This window comes from Podarcis melisellensis, assembly GCF_964234715.1.
Source record: "Podarcis melisellensis genome assembly, chromosome: 10".
Lineage (NCBI taxonomy): Eukaryota > Metazoa > Chordata > Lepidosauria > Squamata > Lacertidae > Podarcis > Podarcis melisellensis.
In genome coordinates, this window is record NC_138542.1 from 14,312,066 (window position 1) to 14,338,878 (window position 26,813).

Consider the following 26,813-nt stretch of genomic DNA (forward strand, 5'->3'; position numbering starts at 1 on the left):
TATGCCAATCTTCATCCGCAGATCTCAGGGCAATTAAAAAAAAAACACAATATAAAAACCGCAAAATACATAGTAAAAATAAGAACAACAAACTAATTACCGCCCCCCCAACGACATATTTAAAAGGGAATTGGATGTCAAAACATTTTTGCCTAGCACCTAAAGGCTTAACCTCCTTAGGGAGAGCATTCCACAAATGGGGAGCACTGCAGAAAAGGCCTGCACTCGTGTTGCCACCCTCTGGACCTCTCAAGGAGCATAGCTGTCAACTTACAGATTTGAAAATAAGGGACCAGCAGCCTTGAAAATAAGGGACCGGCAGCCAAAATAAGGGACCTGCAGCCTCACCTGTTCCAGGCACTCCAGTCTTCCTGTCCTCCTGCAGTCTGGTCAAACTCATGCTGGTAGCTTCGAGAACACTGTCCAACCAACTTTGGAGCCAGAGGTTCAACTGACTAGAATCTGAATCACATGCACCACAAGGCCTATGCAGCCTCAACTTAAGATGGCTCCCCGGCCTGGCTTTGCACAGTAAAGTTTGCAGCAGCATGTGCAACAAAATGGCGTCCAGCATTCAAAACCCTCCTCAGCTTGCATTAACTAGCCACACACAAGGCATGCTGTGCTGGTCTAGGGGGAGGTTACTGTGGGGCGAGGTCCAGGACTTGAGTCGAGGGTCGGCAGACAGTCCTCCACAGGCGAAGTGGGGTCCACAGCGAGGAGCTGGGCAAGGACAGGAACTCTGGGGGAACCGGACTGGGTGCTGGCCGAAACAGCTCTTCAACGACATTGCTCCCGCAACCTGGGACCGGGCTGACTGGCCTTTATCTTCTCTGAGGCCAGGGGCGGTCCCTGCCCCCAGGAGACCCGCCTCTCCTGGCCTTAAGGCGAGCACTCTCCTGGAAGAAACCAGTTCCCTCCGCCTCTCTGCCCTAAGCCTCTGCAGTTCAGGAGAGGCTGAAGGGTTACTGGACCCAGGGGAGACTCACCTGTAGGCACTGAGTCCTCAACCACCTCCGGAGCCAGAGTGGATGTGCAGGCACTTCAGAATCAAAGCCCTGCCCCAGTTCAGCTGGCCCTGGAGGTGGGGACTCCTGTGCAGGCTGGGATTCCTCCGGTTCAGCCTCTGAATTGGATTCCCAGGCCATCACACATGCAAGCTCCACCCCCCAGTCGTTCTTAGACTTCTTATTGGGTGAGCAACACAGCCAAGCAACACAGTTGGAGCCTCCCTCCTCCCTGGCCAGCAGGGAGAGGAGTTGCTTCATTTGAAATTTAAGGGACATCATTTAAGGGACATTTAAGGGACATCCATCAATAAGGGACAGCAGCGGGACATGGCGCTGGAATAAGGGACTGTCCCTTCAAATAAGGGACACTTGACAGCTATGTCAAGGAGGGGGCACACAAGGGGTGGGGGCTCAGAAGACAATCTCACAGTTGGGGTAGGTTCATATTGAGAAAAGCAGTCCTTTAGGTATACAGTGGTACCTCGGGTTACATACGCTTCAGGTTACAGACACTTCAGGTTACAGACTCCGCTAACTCAGAAACAGTACCTCGGGTTAAGAACTTTGCTTCGGGATGAGAACAGAAATCACGCTCCAGTGGTGCAGCAGCAACAGGAGGCCCCATTAGCTAAAATGGTACCTCAGGTTAAGAACAGTTTCAGGTTAAGAACTTAGCCTGAGGTACCACTGTAACAGTTTCAATGAAAACTATCCTATTTTTAATAATAAAAACCCAATATATAAAAATCTGAGCACCAACAACTCCCCCCTACAAAAAAATAAAATAAACCTAAATAAACCATAAGCATTACAGCCACAGATACATTTTGTGGTATTTATCACTAGAGCTAAGGAAGAAATGTTTTTGACTGGAGTCTGAAGACATAGAGAGGGTCAGCAAACTCCTCACAAAAACTTTCCATTGCTAAGAAGCCCTGTCACTTGTGACCGATGGCCACATCTCTTATGGAAGTGGACAATACAGTAGAGTCTCCCCACTACACTAAAGTATGGAGGAAAATTCCTTTTGGGAGGAAGATAGTCCTTCAGACATCCAGTCTCCCTAACTGGTTAGAGCTTTAAAAGGGTCAAAACGACCCAATATGGCCTAAGAATGATCCATATGTCACACAATAACAAAGATGGACTTCTGACATCAGTCTAGCTGCTCCATTTTGCATCAACATACTTAAGCCCATCCACGGCACATGAATTTATTATTATAATTTATTATTTATTCAACTTATACACCGCCCTATACCCAGTGGTCTCAGGGCAGTTCACAACAAGACCACAACATATAAAAACAAACCCAAAGCAATAACCCAATTAACAACCCCCAAAAAGAACCACTTTCTAAAAGGGTGTTGGATGTCAATAAGATCCACCAAAGGCCTGGGTAAAAAGTAATGTTTTTGCCTGGTGCCTAAAGTTGTATAATGAAGGCGCCAGGCAAACTTCACTTATGGGGAGAGCATTCCACAGATGGGGAGCCACTGCAGAGAAGGCCCCGTTCTCGTGTTGCCACCCTCCGGACCTCTTGATGAAAGTGGAAGTAGCTTGTGGCAAGGTCTACCCTTTACAGCAAAGACCACAGTTGGTGCACCAGTCAGAATCACTGCCACAACTGCCATCTGGTTGTCTTTAAAAAAACAACCAAGACCAGATCCAGAAATACTGTACTTCAAAACTACAATCCTGTTCCTACAAGGAAGTTTAACTCCACCCAACCTGTTGGACACATCCTCCCAGATTTGCTACATATCTAACCAACAGAAGGTATATATTCAGGATGAAGTCTGCTTAGCCATATCCTGTCCCTAAATGATTCATAGGTAGCACCTTAGAAATAGTTGCAACCTATTCATAGTATGGGTGGGACATGGGTGGCGCTGTGGCCTAAACCACTGAGCCGCTTCGGCTTGCCAATAAGAAGGTCGGCGGTTCGAATCCCTGTGACGGGGTGAGCTCCCATTGCTCTGTCCCAGCTCCTGCCAACCTAGCAGTTTGAAAACAGGCCAAAAAGTGCAAGTAGATAAATAGGTACCGCTGCAGCGGGAAGGTAAACGTTGTGTCCATGCACTGCTCTGGTTTTGGTGTTCTGTTGCGCCAGAAGCGGCTTAGTCATACTGGCCACATGACCTGGAAAAACTGTCTGCGGACAAATGCCAGATCCCTCGGCCTGTAAAGCGAGATGAGTGCTGCAGCCCCAGAGTTTTCTGCAACTGGACTTAACAGTCGGGGGCCTTATTCATAGTATGCAACCTTCATCATATGCAACCCTCTTTTCTGCCAATTTTTACTTATTATTCAAATCCAAACCTCTCTGCTTCTGTCTCTTAGATAGTCTCTGTGATTAAACAAACATTCACAAACAAGAAATTTCTTTTTGCAGACATCTCAACAATGGAAGAACAGTTTTTAATCCACTCTTGTCTTTTCAACTGCTGGCTCTGCCAATTGATGCAATCATGCATGTAGCTCCTTGCTTATGTTCTACAGTCTTTTGTAATTGAAACAAATTACCTTAAAACATTGAATTTGTTAAGTAGGTAATTTTAAAAACATTCAAAAAGCATTTTAAGCAACCATTCTAACTAAATTGGTATGTTAACAAGCATTAAGAGACAGCTTTGAGATTGACATGGTCAGTAATCTGAAGTTATTTTTAACTGGTTGTTTCACTGATCAGCTAAGAATTATTAAGGAATTACTACTTGGAATGCTAAATACCAGATATTTTTAGTTAAACGTTTAGCATAATGATGAAGATACAAGTTAGATTTTATTTTTGTCTAGTTCTATAACTGTGATTGTTACAGCAAGAAATAAATACATTGTCCTTGGGTGTTCAGTACCACAGAAAGCCTAGGTGAGAAAAAATATGGTTACTTGTGTCAGTGCATAATCTAAAAACTGATTCATCTGTCATTAACTGCATGCAATGTACATTTTTCTATGCTATGCAGACCAAGCAACAAAATCCAAGGTACTGTATCAACAATTGACTTGACTTCTCCAAAGAGTAACAGAAATAGCACAATATGCTTCACACTGGGCATGCGTTGTCAAACACTCTTGTTCATATTTTAAGTTAGGGATCAGCAAACTTTTACAGCATGGGGCCGGTCCACTGTCCCTCCGACTTTGTGGGGGGCTGGACTATATTTTCAAAAAAAAAGAAAAAATGAACAAATTCCTATGGCCCACAAATAACCCAGAGATGCATTTTAAATAAAAGTGCACATTCTACTCATGTAAAAACATGCTGTTTTGTAAGAGTCAGCAGTTAAGATTTCACATGACTGATAACCATAAATAACAATAAAAGTTTAGGGAACATACATGTTAAATTAAATGCCAGGTTATGTTCATTTTTATGATGGATTTTTATCATTTTATTCTCTGTATGGTTTACTTTTAAGTATGCTACTTAGAAACACTAATGATTTCATGATATTTAAATGTCTTAAATAAAGTGAGGGGGGGAACCTTGCCACTTCTAAGTGGTTCAAAAGAAACTTCTAATCTTCGAATGATGTCCCTGCTCTTAATGCCTTGAACCTCTGAGGTTACTGAAAAACCAGCAATATGTTTGTCTCTTGATAAGGATGGAGATATAAAACTCCTGATTGTTGAAATTGATAAGTTATGCCTTAACCATTTGACGACCCTGAACATGCACTTTTGCTTAGTAAATTTAACACCCAATGGGCAATTATGGAAAACCAAGTTCAAGAAAGTAGGTTCTGCAAGAATAAAGCTGTCCAGACACAGTGCATAATAGTTATCTGATTCCAAATAAGACTGTGGTCTGAACTTAATAGCTAAATTGGGTGAAAGGAGTGATGATGGCAGCACATCAGGGCTTATGGCTGAATTTAAAAAATGGTCTTTTGATGTGGCTTCATCTCGGACATCAGACTGCATGCTTTCTCCTGCACAATTTTCTCCAGCTTCAGCTACTGTGTTCTCCTATTCCTCTAGCACAGATCCATACTTAGTTGTTACCATAACAACAATTGCTGCATGACAATTAATAAACCACACAGTAGACAACATTCTCTTAATGAAAGACTTTTTATGCAGTGTATTTCTTGTTTTTATGCAGGATACTTCTTCCCATTCCCAAGTTATAATCGAGACATACTGGAATTTTCATCCAAATTTCTCATGCTTCAGTCCAACTTGAGTAAGAGTTGATTTCACCACTGCACCTGAAAGAACAGTGATGCATTCCGGGGAAATTTAGCAAAATCAGAATGTTTGGTTTAAAAAAGTTTTCCAAAACATTTTACCAAAAATGAAAACAAAGAACAGCATCCTTTTTTTGTGAAAAACCTCTCACTGGATTACAAACAGCACAGAACTATTTGTAGTTAGACACTTTCTATTTATTTATTTTTAAGTATATTCAAAATCTCGACAGTCTGGTAGAACACTCAGTTGGTTGGAGTGCGGTACTGATAACACCAAGGGATGCGGGTGGTACTGTGGTCTAAACCACAGAGCCTAGGGCTTGCCGATCAGAAGGTTGGCAGTTCAAATCCCCGCAACGGGGTATGCTCCCCTTGTTTGGTCCCAGCTCCTGCCCACCTAGCAGTTCAAAAGCACATCAAAGTGCAAGTAGATAAATAGGTACCGCTCCGGTGGGAAGGTAAACGGCGTTTCTGTGCGCTGCTCTGGTTCGCCAGAAGCGGCTTAGTCATGCTGGCCACATGACCCAGAAGATGTACGCCGGCTCCCTTGGCCAGTAAAGTGAGATGAGCGCCACAACCCCAGAGTCGTCCGTTACTGGACCAAACGGTCAGGGGTACCTTTACCTCTTTACTGATAACACCAAGGTCACAGGTTCAATCCCTGTACAGGACAACTGCATATTTCTGCATTGCAGGGGGTTGAACTGGATGATACTCAAGGTCCCTTCCAACTCAACAATTCTATTACAGTTTTTATGCTGATTAAAAGATGGAAGCCAATGAGTGGTCAGTGAAATATGGGGACCGGGAGCTCAAATGCAGTGTCTTTCAGGGCACAAGACAGGTCAGGATAGCTACAAACATTTGCCACAATCCAGACCTGGTATACTATTGGTATTCAGTAAGGGCCAAAATACAAATGAGTTTTTTAAAAACTGGAAATAGTAACAGAAGCAAAAACCACTCCTTTCCAGAAAGCAAAATGTTCTGGACTTACGAAACTTAAGGATAAAGAAAGAGACTTGTTAGTCTGCTCAGAAATACATGCATTGCACTCCAAAGATAGCACATATTTATCAATCTATAAAGATATGTTGTTCTTTATTCCATTAAGGAAGTTCCACGATGCAATCTATCTTGTAAAAACCACAGGGGCAGCCTCATACGAGCATCTTGAAACTTGAAGCAGGAAGGATCTGCTCCAACAGATTTTGAAGCCTCATATAACTCACAGTTGGTTAATAGCTGGCACATATATCATGTTCCTAAATATGTATCCGTCATTTATAAGCCTCAGTCCGAGGAACAGTGGTTCAAGTGTCAGACTAGAACTGAGGAAGCAAAAGGTTCAAATCTCCATTCAGCCACGGAACTCACTGTGCGACCTTGAGCCAGTTACTATCTGTCAATCTGAACTTACCTGTCAGGGAACTGACATCGGAGCCAGAGGTGGAGGCAAGGCTCCCAAGCGATGCTGGAGAAGGGCCCAGCAAAGAGAGAGGGAGCTCATCAGCTGGGGAAGGAAATCAGCGTAACACCAGGGATAAAGGGGGGGCAGATGGGGGAATCGGCGAGGGGGCTCCAGGACTCCTCGCCGGAGACCAGCGGGGAGAACACGGGCCCTCCGCTACCCACACCCACCCTGCGCAGAAGACTTCCGCGCAGGGAAAGTAGGCGTAGACTTGGCGTCAAAGAATTTCTTTGCTGGAAGAAGTTCAAGAAACGCCCACTGACGGATTCTGCTAGCGACTGAAACAGCGACGAAGTGAAGGGGTGTCCAGCCAGGAAAAGGTTTAACCAGGCAACCTAGCCAGGAGTGGCGGCAACTTACGCACGAGCAACCCCATATAACCATTACATTACCGTACAAAGCTATTGTGAAGATAAAACAAGTGATGAAACAGTGCATACCAATTTCAGCTCCATAGAGGAAATAGTAGTAGTAGTAGTAGTAACAACAACAACAACAACAACAACAACAACAACAACAGCAACAGCAACAGCAACAACAATGTTGCCCCCTGTCTCAAATGAGCATTAGCTACATTTGTGGGGAGAAATATACACACACTTTAAGGTTGCAACTGAAAAAGACCAACTCTGGAATTAGCCCAATTGAAATATGCAAAACTGAGTTGTTGAATCCTTTAAACCAGCTTTAAGGATTTGATGTACTGCAGCAAAAACAGTCTTTGTGAGCTTGACTTGTCAAGTAAAAGACTGCTCAACAGCCCAAGGGAACAGCAGCCCTCATCTCCCTCCCTTGCCATTTGTGACCTTGCACACATTACACTGCAACAGCAAACAAGTGAAGGTTACAACAATGCAGTGCCAAGACCACACCCATGTTCCTTATCTGTATCGTCTCTTAGATTCGGGAGTCCTTATTGCCAGTTCCACATGCTCCAGCAATACAGTACCACGGCGTAGAGTCGGAACTGAAGTAGGTCACATAAATACTGTAATATTAGCATAAAACCTTTTGCTATGTCATCATATTGGACAGTTGTGATAATCTCCTCACAAGAAGGTAACAGATCAAAAATCCATCAGGTCTAGCAATCTGTTCTCACAGTGGCCAATCATTTGCCTATGGGAAGCCCAGAGCAGGGCAAATTCTCAAGGGAAACAACACTTGTTTTACCTGTGGCTATGTGCAGTTCTAACCTTTGTGGTCCTGTGAGAGTCTCCATAAAGACAGTGGTTTGATGAAGCAAACTACCGTCTGATACAGGAGGAAAGTTTCAGGCCTGGTTTTCATATACTTTGAAATATTTGTCAAATGGCACTCAGTCACAAAGTAAAAACTAATCTTCTCAACAAGTTCTAACATAAGCCGCTAACAAGCGTGTATCTACAATGACAATTCACCCAAAACCTTGTGTCCTTTTTTGAACCAACGCTGGTGCTTATAACTGCATTGAAACATCACTGCAATGTTGAGCTATGCTATGCTTTGAGAAATGTTGCAGGAATACCTTTGGTGTACCCCATCTGTAGTATAGTTTTCATGGTAATACAGCAAGTTTCAAGATTAAGACACTTAGGTAAATTTTGGGTTCTTGGACCTTAATGGATCAAAATCTATGATGAATAAAAAATAACTATTAAATAAGATTGAAATTGGTGGTGGGAGATTCATTGCCCAGAAACTGGGCTGCATTATACCATTATACCTATATGAAACAACAAAAACAATTTTTTAAAAAATCCATCGCCTTACTCCTTTCATTCTAAAACCCGCAGGCCAATAAGAGTTGGTGGTAGTTCTTAACTTCATTTGGTTTTGGGTATGCTCCAATTAACTAAGCAAGTGTTTTCTTTTCACAGTTTAACTTTTACAGAGGCATATCATTCTATTCTGACCCAACACTGCATTCAAAATCCTAATTATTATATATAAAAATGTCTGCTTCATATTTACATAACAAGGATTCATAAGGATGTTCTACAACATATACATCCATATTATGAAACAGACATTCCAAAGCCGTACAACATTCTCTGAGATAAAGAAAAGAGTGGTTATATATTGCTCCTTGTATATAGCGGTGAAGTTTTCCATCTAATTAAGCTGCTTTAAAGTCTTTACACAGCCACCTATTCAAGATGCCCTTTCATCATCGACACACTATTCAGTGATTGCAATGGGGGAACTATTTGATGTTCTGTTTTGCTGGGAAAGGATTGTAGCACCCTATAATATTTATACAGCTCTACTTTCCATTGAAGATAATATTAAAAAGGTGATAGAATATTTTGAATGAGCAAGAGCAAATCAATATCCCATGTCTACTTCTAATCTTCTATAGCAATTGCTAAGTGTTTTAATTTTTAGCAGCTCTTCAAACTGACAGAAACCTACCAGAATATGTTAAACTGCTTTGTATGAAGATCAGACAGGCATGGGACAGCAATTATATATCACAATAGCCTTTTCTTGGTTCACAGCTCTATTCATCTTTTTGAAACAATGAAAGACAGATTGGACGTAGGGGAATGGATTAGCCACAGGACGACCTGTATTTCCACACAAAAGCCAAAGTGTGGAAAAATGGCACTCTTGTGTCAGCCATTCTTCACTTCTTGGGTGGAAAAAAAAACGTATTAATGGAAACAGCCATTTAAACAGCTCTTTCTCACTCATCTCAGAACAAGTGTTGCCTGTTTTCTTACCACTTATGAGTCGTACAGTAATGCAGTGCTACTGTTAATTTGAATTGATTCTGTACATTTTCCAAGAGTAGCCCACTGCCACAACAAAATAGTTATTCTGTATGTTTTTCAAGAGTAGCCCATTGCCACTGCAACAAAATAGTTATTCTGTACCTAACTGGACAGCTTTGAGAGCCAACACAGGAAACTGACCTTGCTAGATTTTTTTCAATATTAAAGTCAGTCTTACCTGCTTTATTCTCTAGGATCACAAAAATCTGAGACTGCACAAATATTATGTTTATGCTGCAGTTAATATAGGCAGTGTACACACGATATATTTAAAGCACACCCACACACCAGGAATTCTGGTGGTGGAAATGATAGCTCTGGGAGGGGTTAACAGCTACAACAAACTGAACAGTTGCTACATTTAGTTAATAAATAGATCTAGCATTTGTTAGCAAACCAACATGCATGATAATCTGGATTTAAGCAAAGGCCTTGCTACCTCTTAGCATGACTAAGACCATTTCAGAGTAAGTGCCTTAAAACTTAGCCAAAGATTACACCCAACTGGGCACAATATTTTCCAGCAGTTCTTAGCTAAAGAACATTGAAGCAGGTGATATTTGAACAGATCATCACATCTTACTTCTGGCAATTGAGTCTGATCAAGATAAACAAATTGTAAGGTACTTGCTTGATATTATGGGTCCATCTAATAGATCTCCCTGAAAAAAAGATTATTAAATGGAGATTTCTGGTTTTTATCATGAAATAAGGCTATACAATGGGGCCACCAAAAATGAAGGCAAGGTGTACTAACTTCAACCGTACTCTGAAACAACTGAATTTATCCACCAACCAACGAACTAACACCCTCAAGCTAACAAATTATGAGGTCCAAACATATGACAATAAGAAATGGCTGCTTGCCACATTTATGCTGATGATGTAAGTCTAATATACAAGCAAGTGGACTTATCCAGGGATTTACAAGTGGGAACACATGCAACCCCATCATCTAATACTGAACTAAAGAAAAAGTAAAATTCAGTTCCCCACTGTTTAAAAATGAGTGCATCATAGATATATTTTACCTCCCCAAAAAACAGTATATGAAAATCACTACACTCAAATATAAAAACGGATCTAGCCATGCAGGCGAGAAAAATGTGTTTTGAAGCACATGGAGGAATAAACAATATGGAATTCCTTCCAAACCTATTTAATTGTGTGATGTTTCTGTAGAAGCTAAAGTACGACAATCACTGTGAATGATGGCCTTAAAAAAAAAAATCAGTCAAAATGCTAAAATAGACTAAGCTTCAAGTTGCCTAGCTACACAGGAAGCTTAGGACAAATTCTCTCAACCAACTTCCAGAGTAACCACACTCTAGACATAAAATAATAAATGGATAGGCATTATTCTCTTGTTCTCAAAAAAAAAGTAAACAGCTGAGATTTAATTCCTCTTCTTGTAAAACAAGATTGCTAATCCCTATAGTGTTTTAAGAGGACTACTTCCTGGATGCATTAGGGAAGTCTATAAATTTGAAAATTCTTATTAAGGGGATAACCATATTTTTTCCTGATGTTAATATATCTACTTATATACAATTCTTAAAACTGGAAAGGCACTAAGAATGTTTCCACACTGCGTTGTTCTTAGCAGTATCATCATTAACAACAATCTTAAAATCACTGAACAGGAGCTCAGGAAACACTAGCAAGGCATTCCATGTATCTGGTGCACAAAGGGGATTATTTTTTTTTTAAAAAAATGCTAAAAACCTATAGATACATAACAATATATTTGCTAGATGACTTACATATTTAAAGTTCATGAGCAACTGACATGTGTAAAGACTACAATGGCCAATTGAGGAGAGCACTTTGCCAATGATGTACTGAAAGTTCTTGTATATTTCCAAGAGCCAATATCATACTAAGTGATTACTTTGAATAAATACGGATCCTGAGACATCTGAACACTTATTCTTTTCTTTTCTTTTCTTTTTTGCTAGTATTAGGTGAGGTCCAGATGAAGTTAGTTGCACTTCATTCCCACTGAAATCAATGCGACCTGACTTAAACCACGACTCATTTTTTCCATTGATTTCAATCGGACCTTAGTGCAATTAAGTTACCATTTGCATTTAATCTACTGGTAGCAAAAAAACAACACAAAAAACTACTATAAACCTTTGCTGCATTTCCTTTTTTAAAAAAATAGCTACACCTTTTCTCACACCTGAACACACAAATATTCAATCAACAACAAGCTAAATTTTCACCTTGGGCAGTGGCTGGTAAAGGATTCAGTTAATTAAATCAACCTTCTCGAAGGACTAACCCCTAATATTCTCAGTAAGGTGGCAAAAAAAACCCTGAAAGGCTTAAGAAAAAATAATAACAATAACAATCTTATGTTCAACTACGAAATGCATCCGATTCTTCTTCTTTTTTCCCACTTGAAATTTAATCATGACATTTGCTTTGCTTGGGCTGTATTGCTTATTTGTTTGCTTGTTCTGAGACAAAAATTATTTGAACACTTAATGAAAAAAACCCTAAAAATCAGGCAGAAAGGCCTCTTCCACTCTTAGGAAAGGAGGATGGAGGAATGAGCCTCCTACCCAATCTCTGCTCTTCCTTGCCCTGATCATAGAACTTTAGTGCCATCTATTGAAAATGTATTGAATTTGCTTTTTTTAAAAAAAAAGAAGAAAAAGAAGAGGATGACTGGTGAGTCTATATATATATATATATATATATATATATATATATATATATATATATATATGATACATATTTTTACTTATTGGGATTTATAGTGTATTAATACACTTACCAGTGGCTTAGTGTTATTTCAAGTTCTAAATAGCAGCAGAGCAGGTCATTCATCCAGAAGAAAACAACAGTTTTCAGCTTATAAAATGTATGAACTAAGGCTAGAGATTTCAACACTGCCCACATAGAATGCACTCAGCTGGAATATAAACCCTGTGTCTTCGTTGCATATAAAATAAAGTTAAAAAAGAAAAAAAGCCTGGTTTGGTAATAAGGTACCAATGTACTAGATAAGAGAGATCTGTGGAACTAGGACACACTGCAAATAAATGGAAAGAAATAAGGAATATCTCAGCATTCGGAATCAGGAAGGGGGGGGGGGGAAACACCAGTGTATGCAGGCATGCAGATATAATTACCTTCTTTAAGGAACTGGGAGTGGATGACAAATATAAGAAAACAGCAGATAGCTGCCCCTGCTATTGCCCATAAAGCTTTCAAGAGCTGCATCTCGGGTTGGAACTCAGCAAATACCCAGAAAGTCACACAATGAATTTCCAGAGCGATGCATCAATGTTTCCCAGGTTTGAGCCAGCCAGTAACCACACTTCCAAAACAGAGAAAAGGCTAGAGATCGCAGGGAGCCTTTTTCCTCCCCCTCGCTCCCCTCGGCTTGGGGGAGGGGAGAGCAAGGGGGTTAACACAAAGTCTCAAGCAGCAGGAGCAAGCATCCTGATCTTGAAAAGGAGAGCAGCACAGAGTAAGCTGGGTCTGGGCTCCATGAATCAGCTTTCTGTTTCCTCGGGAGTTGAGCAGCATTGGGGGTTGGGGTGGAGTGGGGGGGGGGGGAGTTGAGAGGAAGGGGAGGGAAGACAATCTGGGCAGAATTGCGCAATCGCTCCCCCTGCTCTGATGAGCTTGTTTTTTCGCTGCTGCTGCTGCTGCTGCTGCTCAGCCACGGCTTCGGTTCAGCAGGGAGAGCAATGCGGGAGACAAGCCGGTCCTCTCAGCGCTGATGCTGCCCTGTGGGCACGAAGCTCCTGCAGATGCCGCTCGCTGGGTTCGCTTGGCACGACCCTGTAAAAAAAGAAGAAGAGGGGAAGGAAGGGCTACGAAGGAGGGAGGGTGCAAAGGAGGCTGCCTCGCTGTCCAACTTCCCTCCGACGGCTTCCCTTGCTCGGTCCCCAGAGCCGGCCGCTTCCCCTCCGCGGTTCAAAGCAACTCAATTAATCCTTTCATCGCAGGGCAGCGCAGGTGCCAGCTGGCGGCGGCTGGGGCATCTCTTGCGCGCTTGCTGCTGCGCGAAGCCGGGAAGGGCGCGGGGACTTCCCGCCTCCCCTCTGCTCGCCGCCACCTTCCCGTCGCCTCCCAACCTGGCCGGGGAAAGGCTGGCTCGCTCTTCTTCCCTCGCGCGCCCCGTGCGCCTTCGCCTCGCCTTCTCCACCGCGCGCGCACCCGAGCACCCCCCCGCCGCGGCACCCGCAGAGCGTCTTGGGGCAAACGGGCAAGCGTTTTAGGAGAGGGGTCGCAGCAGCAGCAGCAGCCCACAGGTTGACACCTCCATCGCAGCGTTGCCCCCACCCCTCTCCACGGAAATCGGTGCCCAGGCTGCGACGCCGCCGCCGCTGCTGCGGGGGGGATCGGGCGGAGAGACGCGGCTGCTCCTCGGTCCTGGTGGCGGGAGGAAGGTAGCTTCTGCAGGGAGCCCCAGCCCCGCTCGCGAAAGCTCGCTGGCTGCAGGCAGCGAGGGGGTTTTGGTGAGGCTTTGCTCGAGGTGCGCTGGCACAGGGCGGGGACGGCCGCCTCGGCTTCCCCCGGAGCTTTCCTCTTCTGGCGGGTGCTGGTGGGTGTCGCTGGGGCTGCAATCTTCCCTTCTCGGCTGCAGGCTGACGAAGGCAGCTCGGGCTCCGAAGTGCCTCCTCGTCTGCCAAGGCGGCGGAGCCAATTCTGCACGGACTCCAGGGACCCAGCCTCCCTCGGGGCTGCTGCTTCTCTCTCCCCCCCCCCACCGCCCCCCTTCGTAGCGCGGAGAGGCAGGAAGGCTGGCCGGCTGCGCGCGTTTGTTGGATGGCGGCGAAAGCAGCGCCTTGGGCGCGCTCTCCCCCAGCCGCGTCTTATTGCAAGACTCCTAGCGCCATGGAGCAACTTTCGCGGCGCCTCGGTCCCCAGCAGGCTGGGCTCGCTCGCTTGTTAAGGAGCATGCCCGAGAGGCGAGCGTGCGCGCTTGGGCGCAAGCGAACCCCCTCCGGCAAGCTGCTCGGGCTCCGACAGGCAGCTCCCTATGACAAACAAGAGAAGCGGGGAGGTAGGCAGTCTGGCAGCGCCGAGCTGGAACTGCGCCGCTGGATGCTTGGCGACAGGAAAGGGGTGGAGAGGGAGACACCAAAGCGCAAGGCAGGAGCAGAGGAGGAAAGGTGGCCAGAGCCGGGCAGCAGCCTCTCCGAATGCCAGAGCTACCTTTCCCACCCCGCCTGGAAATGCGGGCTTTGATGTGGGTGATATTTATTAAAATCAGAGTGACAGATTGGAGGCTTCTGTTCAGCCACCCAGCAGAATGCCAGCGGAGCCGCTTGAATGTCAGTAGGTTGTAGCGATTTACAGAAAGGCAAGTAAGCTGCAGGGGCGCATGGGCGTAGGGAGAGGAGGCGGCGGTGTGATTTACAGTACCAGAGGGACCGACGAGAGATCCCAGATAGTGCGCTTGCTGTGGGCTGAGAAGTGTGATGTGAGTGATGCCACGGAGAAGGACCATTTCGGAAGCAACATGGGCCACATGGAACGGTGCGGGAAATACAGAAGAGCAGCTTAGAGGCACGCGAAGCGCAGGCTGCTTTTTGCTGTTTAGCACTCCCTTTCCTTTACTTCTCTGCAGATCACACTTCCATTACTTTTCTTTTCTGCCGATAATGTCACTGTGCCATCTGCAGCTTGCTGGTAGTTCCCCTCTCAAGGCATACCACCTGTTTCTGATAACTACCTATTGACATCCAGCGGCTCCCCGGGGGTGTTACTATTGGCATTGCATCTCCTTATCATAATTTCTTACACTGCAAGCTATCTACCTGGCAGCAAGTGTCACTAAAATCAATAGGGCTTACTTCATTGAAATTAATGGGACTTGCCTAACCATTTTCGTCAATTCCATTGCCTAAGCAAATATTGCAAAAAATCATTGTGTTCTCTTATTTTATATGCATACATGCAATTTTTTTAATGTACTCTTGACCCATCTTCCAAAATAGACTTAGTGCTTGCCCAGTACTAGTACCATCCCTACAACAAACAGTAAATGAAGGTTCAATGGTATCCACGCAGTCAGTATTCAGTCTGTTTAGATATAATTAAGATCTTATTTCAGTGGTTGCCACTATGCCCAGCAAGACTGCAGAGCAGTTTTGGTGCAGAAAGAGTCAGAAAATGTGGATTGCATTTCGAGGCTAGAAAAAGAGTATATAGTTTCTTCATTGTTGCAAGAACATACAAAGAGAGCCCCACTGAACTCACTGAACTTATGTAGGTATGCATAGTGCTGTAAGGCTGGAATCCTATACAACTTATTTGAAAGTCCATCTTTGCTTAACCGAATGGATTTTCTTCTGAATATGTAGGATCAGAGTGGAAGGCTGGTTGCTTATGATACTCTGGACAAATCTTCACCACAGATTTACTCTAGTTTTAAAGTTTCTGGCTGTGATGCAGTGAAAGAAGATTGGGATCGCTAGCAGAATTCAACAGGTGAACCATGGCAGGTGAACCATGCTCCCATAAAATCGATGTGCTTGTGGCGTAGACATGTAGCTGAAGTGTGAAGTTGATGCAGGGCACTCAAACAGTGTCTCAAGCAACCTCCACGTCGGTCTAATTTGTACAGGCCCTATAAATCAGTAGCTCTGGTGTTGATGGAACAGATTTCTAGTTGGCACAGAATTTTTCCTGGTCAGAATGGTTCAACTTTTGTTGTTGTTGTTTTATCTAAGCAATTCCTCCAAAAACAAAACATAATAACTGCTCCAGTTTCCTCAAGGTTAGCCAAGAATAGAACTGCTACATCAAGCTCGTCTCATGGTCTTTGCTTCCACCCCCACATTGTGAAGAAACACCCTAAGAATGTATTAGCTGCCCTAAGGAATAGGGTAGAATCAATAATTTTAAAAACCAGGTGTTCTGTGAAGGGGGAAGAGGAGGGCAGAGTACGGTAGATTACAATATTTTTAATTAATTTTTGTAACTGCCCCATTGCTAATCACTAAATGAAGCACAAACCCCAGAAAACAGTGAAAAACGTGAATACTTGGAAACCTTGAAATCTGACAAAATCAAAGCCAATTTGAGGTATAGTATGAAAGGATGAAAAATCAAAATTACAACATAGTTCTTATACAACTGAATAAGTTGATCCACACAGAGCTTCTCAGAGGTGAACTTAAGTCACATACTGTTTTTCTAGCTCCAACCTCAGTTGGTTGTTGGAGAAAACATCAGAAAGATAGTAAGAAAAATCTGCAACATGCAATATAAAAATAGTGCAGCAGAAACCTTCTTAGATGAAGGACAGGTATGAAGGAAAGGTGCAGTGACAATTTTTAAGCATATGAAAGAAATGACCATAACTTCCTCTTCTCTGTCCTGAGGAACACTGCCAAAGTTGAAAGAAACAGCTTTAGCCTGGCTATCAAATATTGCTTCTTAACCGAAAAACAGATTAAAGAAGAAGAAAATTGAACTGAATTGGTTCAGTCTAGATACAGGGACCTCTTCTGGTACAAACGGGCTGTCCTAGATTGCTCATCAGATCTCTTCTAACATTACTGCATAAATGACATACCATGGTACCTCGGTTTCAGAACAGCCCTGTTTACGAACGATTCAGTTTACAAACTCTGCAAAACCAGAAGTAGTGTCCTGGTTTGCGAACTTTACCTTGGTCTAAGAACGGAATCTGAATGGTGGAAGGGCACCAGCAGCGGGAGGCCTCATTAGGGAACGCACGCCTTGGTTTAAGAACGGTTTCGGTTTAAGAACAGACTTCCAGAACGGATTAAGTTCGTAAACCGAGGTACCACTGTATTTAATATAGTCACATAACTGTCAGATCTAGCCTATATCCTTCTTAATATTGTCATTGTACACAGTTTATTTATTTTTAAATAGGTAAAATTATTCAGAGATTTCTGTTATTCTTACTAGAAAAATCAATATGATCAGTTGCAACCTCCCATTATGCAGTAATGGCCATGATGGTCTCAGGGAGAAATTTCTCTTGACCAGAGGAACCACACACAAAATGAAATTAAGAGCAGAATATTTTATTCTGCATTACTTTAATAGCACCAGAATTACATCAGTTGTAACAAATGAATCAGCTATCATGTGCAGGTGGGATATCCAATCCTATTATCAGAAACGTAAGTCATCAGCAGGGAACTCAGGCTGCAATTGAAACCCTGCTGAATCTGGGAGTTAGCCACAGAGAGTTCAATAAAACTAACTTATGAATAGACATAGACAAACCCCCTTTGGGGGTTTGGTACTTTGTGCTCCATCTGGATTTTTGTATAGCAATGGATAGTTTTTACTTACATAGATTTGTAAAAGTAACAATAAGGGGAAAAAATGGCTGTCTACCATTTTAGTAGGATGATTCTCTGTCACATACTAAATTAAGAACACGCATTTCTGCCCAATTTTGGTCGTGTGATTTAAGTTTCATTATTTTGTGAGCAAAATTAACTCATTCATAACTATATATAAATCTGTTGTGTGATCTATGTTACAAGCAATAAAAGATTTGCAATGCACATACATACTTTCCAACATCTCTTCCTTGTCGATCTGGAACACAGCTGTCAACTTTTCCCTTTTCTTGTGAGGAATCCTATTCGGAATAAGGGAATTTCCCTTTAAAAAAAAGGGGAAACATTGACAGCTATGATCTGGAATATATCTGTCTAACATGCTGACATCTCCTTGAATAGAGTTAAGTAATAATTGCAGGAGTGCAGAAGCATTCATCATTAATCACGTCCTCTGGGAAAAAAAGTCAGAATTGAAGACAGGAGTCCCTAGAAACAGCCATGCATAAACAAAACTAAAGCCATGAGGACCTAGAAGGCAGTCAGCATAAACAAAGCCAAAACCATGTAGGAAAAAAGGGTGGATGGGGGGACAATATGCATTTACATTAACTATCTCCATTACAAGTATTTTATCCTCAATGTAACACCTACCATTCCCCTATGGCTGGGTGATGTAGTGCATGAACCCATCATAGGTTTTCAGTGCAGCACTAATGTGGATTTAGGTCAACTAAGAATGCCTGTTCAATGCATCTGAATGCTAGATTGACAGCTACAGCTGTGCACCCAGTCCTGCCACCAAATTAGCCGTACTTCATACCAACTACATTTCGAACCTTCTTGTTTCAGGCTCTACAAAGTGGCAATAAACCACTGCTATGATGAGAAGGTGCAGGTCAGAAGTGTGGTAGTGGTGGGGAATGCCTATCCAAATCATTTACAAAGTATATAGTAGTTTCAGGCAATAATGTAAATGTGAAATTCCAAAACAAACATCTAAATTCCGATTCTGTTCAGTTCTGCTTGGAAGTCCATACCAGGCAAAATGTTTCGCCTTGATAATAAATTAGAAGAAGAAGAGTGGACTTGATACCCCGCCTTTCACTTCTCTTAAGGAGTCTCAAAGCAGCTAACAATCTCCTTTCCCTTCCTCTCCCACAACAAGCACTCTGTGAGGTGAGTGAGGCTTAGAGACTTCAGAGAAGTGTGACTAGCCCAAGGTCACCCAGCAGCTGCATGTGGAGGAGCGGGGAAGCGAACCCGGTTCACCAGATTACGAGTCCACCGCTCTTAACCACTACACCATGCTGTGCAGTAGTCTCGTCTGCTAAGATTATTGGATGGCAACCGATCAGGGTTTGCAGGAAATAGTATGAGAAAGTTCTTCCTGCTATTTTCAAGAAATTGTAGGAGGAAACTAATGCATGTATGGAGACCAGGTTCTGCAGTTTGTGACATCATTACAGCCATACAGTGATCTAATATTATGGACACACTGGGTGACACAGAAGGAAATGAACAGGCAGCTCTTTGTACTTCTATGAAAAAACACAAGCCATTGGCAGCCAAATAACCAAAAACATATTCACATTATGTAAACAGAATAGATGGAGACCTCACATCTTTAAGAGACGATATTGCTTGATAAAAAGGATGCATAACACAGATAAAATCCTGAACATGTGAATTGAAAATTATTTTTTGGAAAATTATTTCAATATAAGCATGCTGTTCTAATCCATCAGTCTGATGAAACAGAATTGTAATTCAAAGATCTTCCTTTCCACAATGCAAACAAAAAAAAGCAACTATACTTCAAATACTTTAGTAACTGCATGCGCAATTCTGAATAGCAATGTGCTAAAGTTTACAAGCAAGCTATATGGAATATAGTTTAGAAGCTTTGGGTTGTTCTTTATATGAATAAAACCCAAAGTTTCATTGACTAGGCATTACGGTGAATTACAGCTTCTTCTGTCCAACAGGATGAAATGGATTAGCAGCAGATAATCTAGGGATCATTTCAGTCCTCTCTGCTCTAAGGAATTATTTTAATGCTCTTAAGAACTCTCTTCTGGTAGAGTAATATGAAGATTAGGAATCATTACCTTCTCTCTTCTGCTGACCCTCCAATACATATTTTGCCCCCTCTATGTTGTATGTACACCACCATTCTGTAATTGCAGATATCACTTGCAATAAAAGCCCCAGTTAGTACATTGTCACATAAGACCACTTTGCTAAATTTGCCACTTTTCGTTTCTCACAATATAGTATTAACAGTACGACTTAATATATACATTCATCTCCCTGAAATCTAAGATTTTGAAGTTCAGAAAAATATAACTGCAAACACATTATCTAAGCTCTCCATATTACTTAGAAATAAATCCCTTTGATATGCCAGGTTAGAATATTCTTTTAATAAATGGTTAGAAGATTTTAAAAGAAATGAATGTTTCAAAATGCCAGTCATGTTCAAATAGGATGGCATAATACAATTAAGCTTCAATTTGCAAAGATAGTATAGTAGATATAGAGACATATGACATATTCTACAACAGCACATTCTTAAAGTTAGCTAGCAACTTTTCTAGCTGTGTGTCCCCTATCTTGAATTTTCTTTTCTGTTCTTATTTCTGCTGCTGTGAGTTGAATCAGGATTTAGTCATGCACAGAACAGACACAATAATTTCAACGGGTCTTCTCTAAGCAAGACTAAATTCGGCTCCATCCTGTAAGTTTTATTTAAGTCAATTTATTGGAAGACATCCTGATTCTTATCTACTTTTCAGCTACAATAACAAAGATTTGTCTCAGAGTTGCTATAACTGGAGAAGGTCAAAAAAGAAACTCACTGCTCAGTAATCCCTGAATTAAACCACTAGTGAAAATTATCCCCAAAGCAATCAATTTCTAAGCAAGTGCACATAGTTGCTAATAACTAGTCAGCCCTGATTTTTTTTAAGGGGAAAAAAACACCCCCCCAAGACTTCATATTATGATAACTCAACTCATACTTGACACACACACACACACACACACACACACACAATTATATGACCCCCTAGAATTTGGGCTTCAACGAAGTTTCTAGTTTTCTAAAAGGATTCCTTTTAAACTAATGGCATAGCTAAAATGGGAGGTGTGGGCATCTGTTTCTGAGGTTGAAAGACTTAGTGTCCCTAATCCCTCCCACTTTATTTTTGAGGGGAAGTTCAAATCAGATCAATCAGATTTCAGTAAACCAAATACAGTGGTACCTCAGGTAAAGTAGTTAATTCGTTCTGGAGGTCCGCTCTTAACCTTAAACTGTTCTTAACCTGAAGCACCACTTTAGCTAATGGGCCTCCTGCTGCTGCCGTGCCGCCAGAGCACAATTTCTGTTCTTATTCTGAAGCAAAGTTCTTAACCCGAGGTAATATTTCTGGATTAGAGGAATATGTAACCTGAAGCATATGTAACCTGAGGTACCACTGTACTTGCTGTAGGTTCCTTCCACCTAGAGGTATTTTGTATTCGAGTTTTGATGCAATTCACCAATTTTTATTTTTAGATACTTAAGGGCAATTCAAATCACAGTCCATGGCTTTTATTATTGAATTTTATACAAAGATCAACAATCCCTTTTGATTTATTTTCATAATTCCATTTTCCTGTGGCACAAGGTCTCCATTTGGTCCATAAGATAAACCCCCTGAGTACAAACTCGTTTTACACCACCAGTTGACCTGTTGTGTCAATGATCCTGAAATAATGGAACACTGGGAGATCTTGAACAGGTTTTGTGAAATTTAAATTCACAGCACAAAATTATGAGTATACGTCAAGGCTCTGTGTAGTTCTTAACCCATCCAAAAACACCTCAGGCAACCAAACACAGCCTAACTACTGGGAGTTATCTATTTCAAAATTGCTATTATATCCTGAATACATGATTCAATCAGAATCACTCTTGAAAATACACAAGGAAATGAAAACATAACAGAACCAAGTGCCCTGTTGTGGGTCTGACACATCAGAAGACACAGGGCAACAACACATGGGAAAATGCAGGATTGAAACATTTCACAGAGTCAGTGTTTACCACTCTTCCTGGTTAAGACAGAAATACAGCAGTGGACAAGAACAGTATGCATACATTTGATTCTCACTGTCTAAAGAAAAAAGAAAAAAATAGTTATAACTGGCAAGTGCTGTCATTGCACAATCTCAGTTAATCGCAGCCAGGCAATGACAATAGCCTCCATACTGAGAATGGTGGTTTGCATAAAAGGATTTGGTGAATTTCTCTCTTTTGGGGTCCCTGCTCCTGCCAACCTAGCAGTTTGAAAGCATGTCAAAGTGCAAGTAGATAAATAGGTATTGCTCTGGCGGGAAGGTAAATGGCGTTTCTGTGTGCTGCTCTGGTTCGCCAGAAGCGGCTTAGTCATGCTGGCCACATGACCTGGAAGCTGTACGCCAGCTCCCTCGGCCAATAAAGCAAGATGAGCGCTGCAACCCCAGAGTCGGCCACGACTGGACCTGATGGTCAGGGGTCCCTTTACCTTTAATCTACCCTATGACCTGCTTGCTTATAATTATTATTATGAACCCGGGGGGAAATTTCATAGAACTCAAAGTGGAACTTTGAGAGTTTAGGAGATATGGGTTCTTTTTTTGTTTCACAATATGCTTAGCAGGTCAGAACAATGACTGTTCATTTTTAATTTGCCATTGAAGTTATGCAAGCCTCACTTAAATGGAAACTTACTTTTATTTTGTTTAGAGTCTGCCTTTCTAGAATAAAAGAAAATGTCAGGTAGTAAATTGAAGTATCAGATGGTATTGGCAAAACTGTGATTAATTTGATATTGAAAAGTATTGCTTGAGGTATAAAGGTTAGCGAGGAGATTAGCAAGAAAGAGGCTGTTCTGTTGATGTAAGCATGGAGGACTGGCATCAATTCTCAGCAGACACCGCAAGTACCAAGGTGTTTATCAATAACGTTGTCCTATCTGAGTAAGTGGATGAGATCAGTATCTGAGCTCCTGACCCTCTGACTATGAGAAATTACAGCAATTTACCTTGCAATAAGAAACTCTTTTCACCTTCTCACTAAGGCATCTGATGGTTACTTATACTTTCAAATATAATGTGCAGTATGATCTCAGAATACAAAGGCATGTGTACAAACTGAAATTATGGCTGATAGTAACCCCCCCCCCCAATAGTTTACATTTGTACTAAAAATATTCAGGTTTTATTTGCATCCATTTCTGACTGTTTTCTTTCCCGATAGGCTGGTTAACAGAACACTGAGGGGTTTTTTTGTGGAGAGGTGTGCCGAGTTTTGTAAATGGCTTTTTCAAATGCATTAATATTCTGTTTATATTACCATCTATAGCTATGTGAATGAATATAGCACATTCAAGGAGCCTGACCTAAAATGTTAAATAGCTTTCTTTGAAGATAGGAAGAGATATCCCAGAAGGTACATTTTTCCATTGAATGTTTGTGTGTGTGTGTGTGTGTGTGTGTGTGTGTGTGTGTTTTGTTTTATTCATACTACAAAAGTCTTTCCTCCACACATTGTTTCCCCCTTTGGAATAGAGGAGTTGTTTACAGTGCAGGTGGATTAAAAATTGCTTAGCAAAATGACTGGCATGATCGTCGCAGGAGGACAACAGAGCTTGATTTCTGTAACTTATTTGTTAAAGTGCTTCCTACAACTGCCACGTATATCCAAGCTTTTAAGGAGCAAGAGTTAAGCTGAATTCTGATGTTGGCCATAGACATGTGAATATGTGCCTGGAAACTATCCACCGGCATAACAGAAGAACAAGCTATAATTACCATAATTAAGAGTGTCCTAAATAACTGAAATTAATAATGTTAAGAAACATTTCTGCATTGAGGCCAGTAGACTTTTCAACCTAAAATGGATTCAAAAGACAACTTACAAATTAAAAGCAGAACAACTACACAAAGTTAGGAGCCCATCATGGAGGAGGGGGTGCCACTGTATTTTGAGATCATGTTGCACATTATATTTCAAAACATAAGTAACCATGGAAGCCTATCAGAAGCTTTAGTGAGAAGGTGAAAAGAGAAAGAGGCTGTTGACAGTTTCTACTGCACCATTTGCCCACTGAAAGCTGTGTGTGCATGTGTGCATGCACACAAACACAAAGACACAAAACAAAAATGCAACATTCTTCTCATGTTGCACTTCTGATGCACATTTATTTTATTTGAGACATTTATAGAACACCCTTCATAAAAACGTATTAGAATTTGAAAACCCAGAAGAATTATTCTAGCCCTAGGAGTCAAAGATGCGGGTGACATACCAACTAACCTGGTTCTAAAAAATAAGAAAGGCTAGCTCTCCTTAAACTAATTCCACAACCTCGAATTTAGGAAGGTGAGAATCTGAACGTAAAAGCACTAGGTGCAATGCCATTGGGCTAGTGTTGCAAACCAGTGTCCCTCCCCAAACACAACATTTACATGTGGTGGGAGTGCCCCAAAATCCAACTATTCTGGACAACAGCCATACAAGAAATATGTAAAATAACTAAGCAAGTATTAGAAATCACCCCAGAATTGGCCCTACTAAACATCTTCCAAGACAATAATGCCCATTTACACCACAAATAACTCAGCAGCCAGAAACACCATAGCCAGACACTGGAGAGACCCTTCAGGAATAAGCATGGACCAATGGTACCAAACAGTATGGAAAACAGCCTTACTAGAAAAATTAACCAATAAACTGAAACTGACATGGGGACAAACAGAAGAAGATGCCTTCACCTCGGTATGGCACCCCTTTATCACATACACAGCCTAAGAAGACAATGACAAAAATCCACCAACAGCATACAAATCAATATGGCTAACCTGATCCAAAACACCCACCCACCCCACTCACACATGAAAACAAAGATCCCCACAGCCAATCACAAACGAACAACCACACCCTAGGCTAACCCCAACCTCTCTCACCACCAAAGGAACACAAGTGAATAGCAGAGAACCTGCACAAGCGATGCTGACACAAAACCCCACATATATTACGTAAAATAGAAACATCGCCACCCGACCCCACCCCCCTCACCTTTCCCCCCTCCACCTCTTCACCCCTTTTCTTCCTAATGTCTCAACAAATGAAACTGCTCTGTAAAAAAATGTCCCTTGAAAAAGAGAGAGAGAGACATTGCACATACTTTTGTAAACCAAGAAAATATTTAATAAAAAATACATTTTAAAAAATAAAATAAATAAATAAAAGGCAGTTCCCAATTCTCATCCAAAGGAAAGTGAACCTGAACTTATGAAAATTTCCTGAGCAGTGGGCAGAGAGAGAGAGAGAGAGAGAGAGAGAGAGAGAGATAAGAAAGGTTGCTGAAAAATTAAGCTATGTCTGGGTTAAAGCCTCAGCGCCTAGGACTTGCCGATCGAAAGGTCGGCGGTTCTAATCCCTGCGGCGGGGTGCGCTCCCGCTGCTCGGTCCCAGCGCCTGCCAACCTAGCAGTTCGAAAGCACCTCCGGGTGCAAGTAGATAAATAGGGACCGCTTACCAGCGGGAAGGTAAACGGCGTTTCCGTGTGCGGCTCTGGCTCGCCAGAGCAGCGATGTCACACTGGCCACGTGACCCGGAAGTGTCTCCGGACAGCGCTGGCCCCTGGCCTCTTAAGTGAGATGGGCGCACAACCCCAGAGTCTGGCAAGACTGGCCCGTACGGGCAGGGGTACCTTTACCTTTACCTATCATACCCCAATCTGTGCCCCATCAGTAAGGCTGGAGTAGAGAACCAGCACGACCAATAGTCAGGGATGATGGCATTTATAGTCCAGCAACTGATGAAGAGCTCACCATCCCTGGGTTCTTGAGTTTAGATTGCCATTGACCAAGATCAGTCTCTTTTTTCAGTGATTGGCCTCCCTTTATTGGAAGTCTGGCAACATGGAGGGAAAGGGCCTCTGGAAATCCATGTGATGCCCTTTCCCTCGCATGTCCACTCTAGGAAAACATGGAATGTTGTACTTGACTGCTTCTTATGTATCACATTCCACAGCTGTTTGGAGGACGCGGGCAGTTTTTCCAAGGCACATCTATAATTTGCCCCCCCGTGTTGGGTGTTTTCCCCTCGCTTCCCAAGCTGAGCATGTATGGAATAGGGTAGCTATTATATCAGCATAATGGGGGCATATATCCTCCACCTACAACCCCAAATGTAATGCAAGAATAGTATTGCTCTGTAAGTGAGTCTTCTAAATAAAGAGGTAAACCCTTCTCCATGGAAACATTTGAACTAAAAATGACCCAGGTGGCCTCTCTCATTCCAACATGTGAAACTGTGGAAATCCATTTCCAATTGATTTTGGAAATGCTATTCTACATCATTCTGAGGAGACACACCAAACAGCATTCTAAAAATAAACTTAACCTCACCCTATCACTAGCAAATCTATTTAAGCACAAACATTCTGCTATGAAAAACCTTCAATCTCAAAGGCTTCACCAAAGGCAATACAATCAGTCCTTAGCAGGACATGTTTATTTCTAAGTGCTTTGTCGTTAGATTGCTTGAACGGTATAACAAATGCATGGCGTCACTAAGGAAATTAATAAAGTTAAATTGGTATTTGGTACACAGCACACTTATTCCAGAATATTCTCACTGACATTTATAGATCATGGCAAATCAGATTTACTGTTGGTAGATAGTTTCTGTGTCAAGGGATGTAATTCCTTGAAAAAGTGGGTTCACCTGTTCCAGATGTGTTGCACTCCCCAGAAGAGCAGATCTGTGGCTTCAGTGAATTGCTATAGTATCCAGCTTGTCACTGCAGTCCTGGTTTGCCACTTGTATTCATTACTTGGGCTGGGGTACTGCTAATAGGAGGTTTGTCGGACAGGGTTGTTGTTGTTATTGCTGTTAATATATTATATGTTTGTTTTGTATCTCGTTCAATTTGGTTGCGTACTTTCTGATTTTTTATTTATTGTTAATAACTACTTTTCTTACGTTTGCAATTATGTACAGTGGTACCTCGAGTTAAGAACTTAATTCGTTCTGGAGGTCCGTC

The 26,813-nt window shown here is 42.1% G+C and overlaps 1 protein-coding gene across 6 annotated transcripts in view; it reads right to left on the reverse strand.

Annotated features, from left to right (window-relative positions):
- Window positions 1-26,813, reverse strand: part of TAFA5 (TAFA chemokine like family member 5) — a 345,729-nt gene that overhangs the window by 238,848 nt on the left and 80,068 nt on the right. Inside the window, exon 1 of one of the 6 annotated variants that reach the window (XM_081929176.1) lies at window positions 12,580-12,974. The exons of the other annotated variants lie outside the window; for them this stretch is intronic. Coding sequence (XP_081785302.1) covers window positions 12,580-12,670 — 91 coding nt within the window. The 5' untranslated portion in view covers window positions 12,671-12,974. Of the gene's footprint in view, window positions 1-12,579; window positions 12,975-26,813 lie in introns of those variants that run through there. 6 annotated transcript variants of the gene reach the window in all.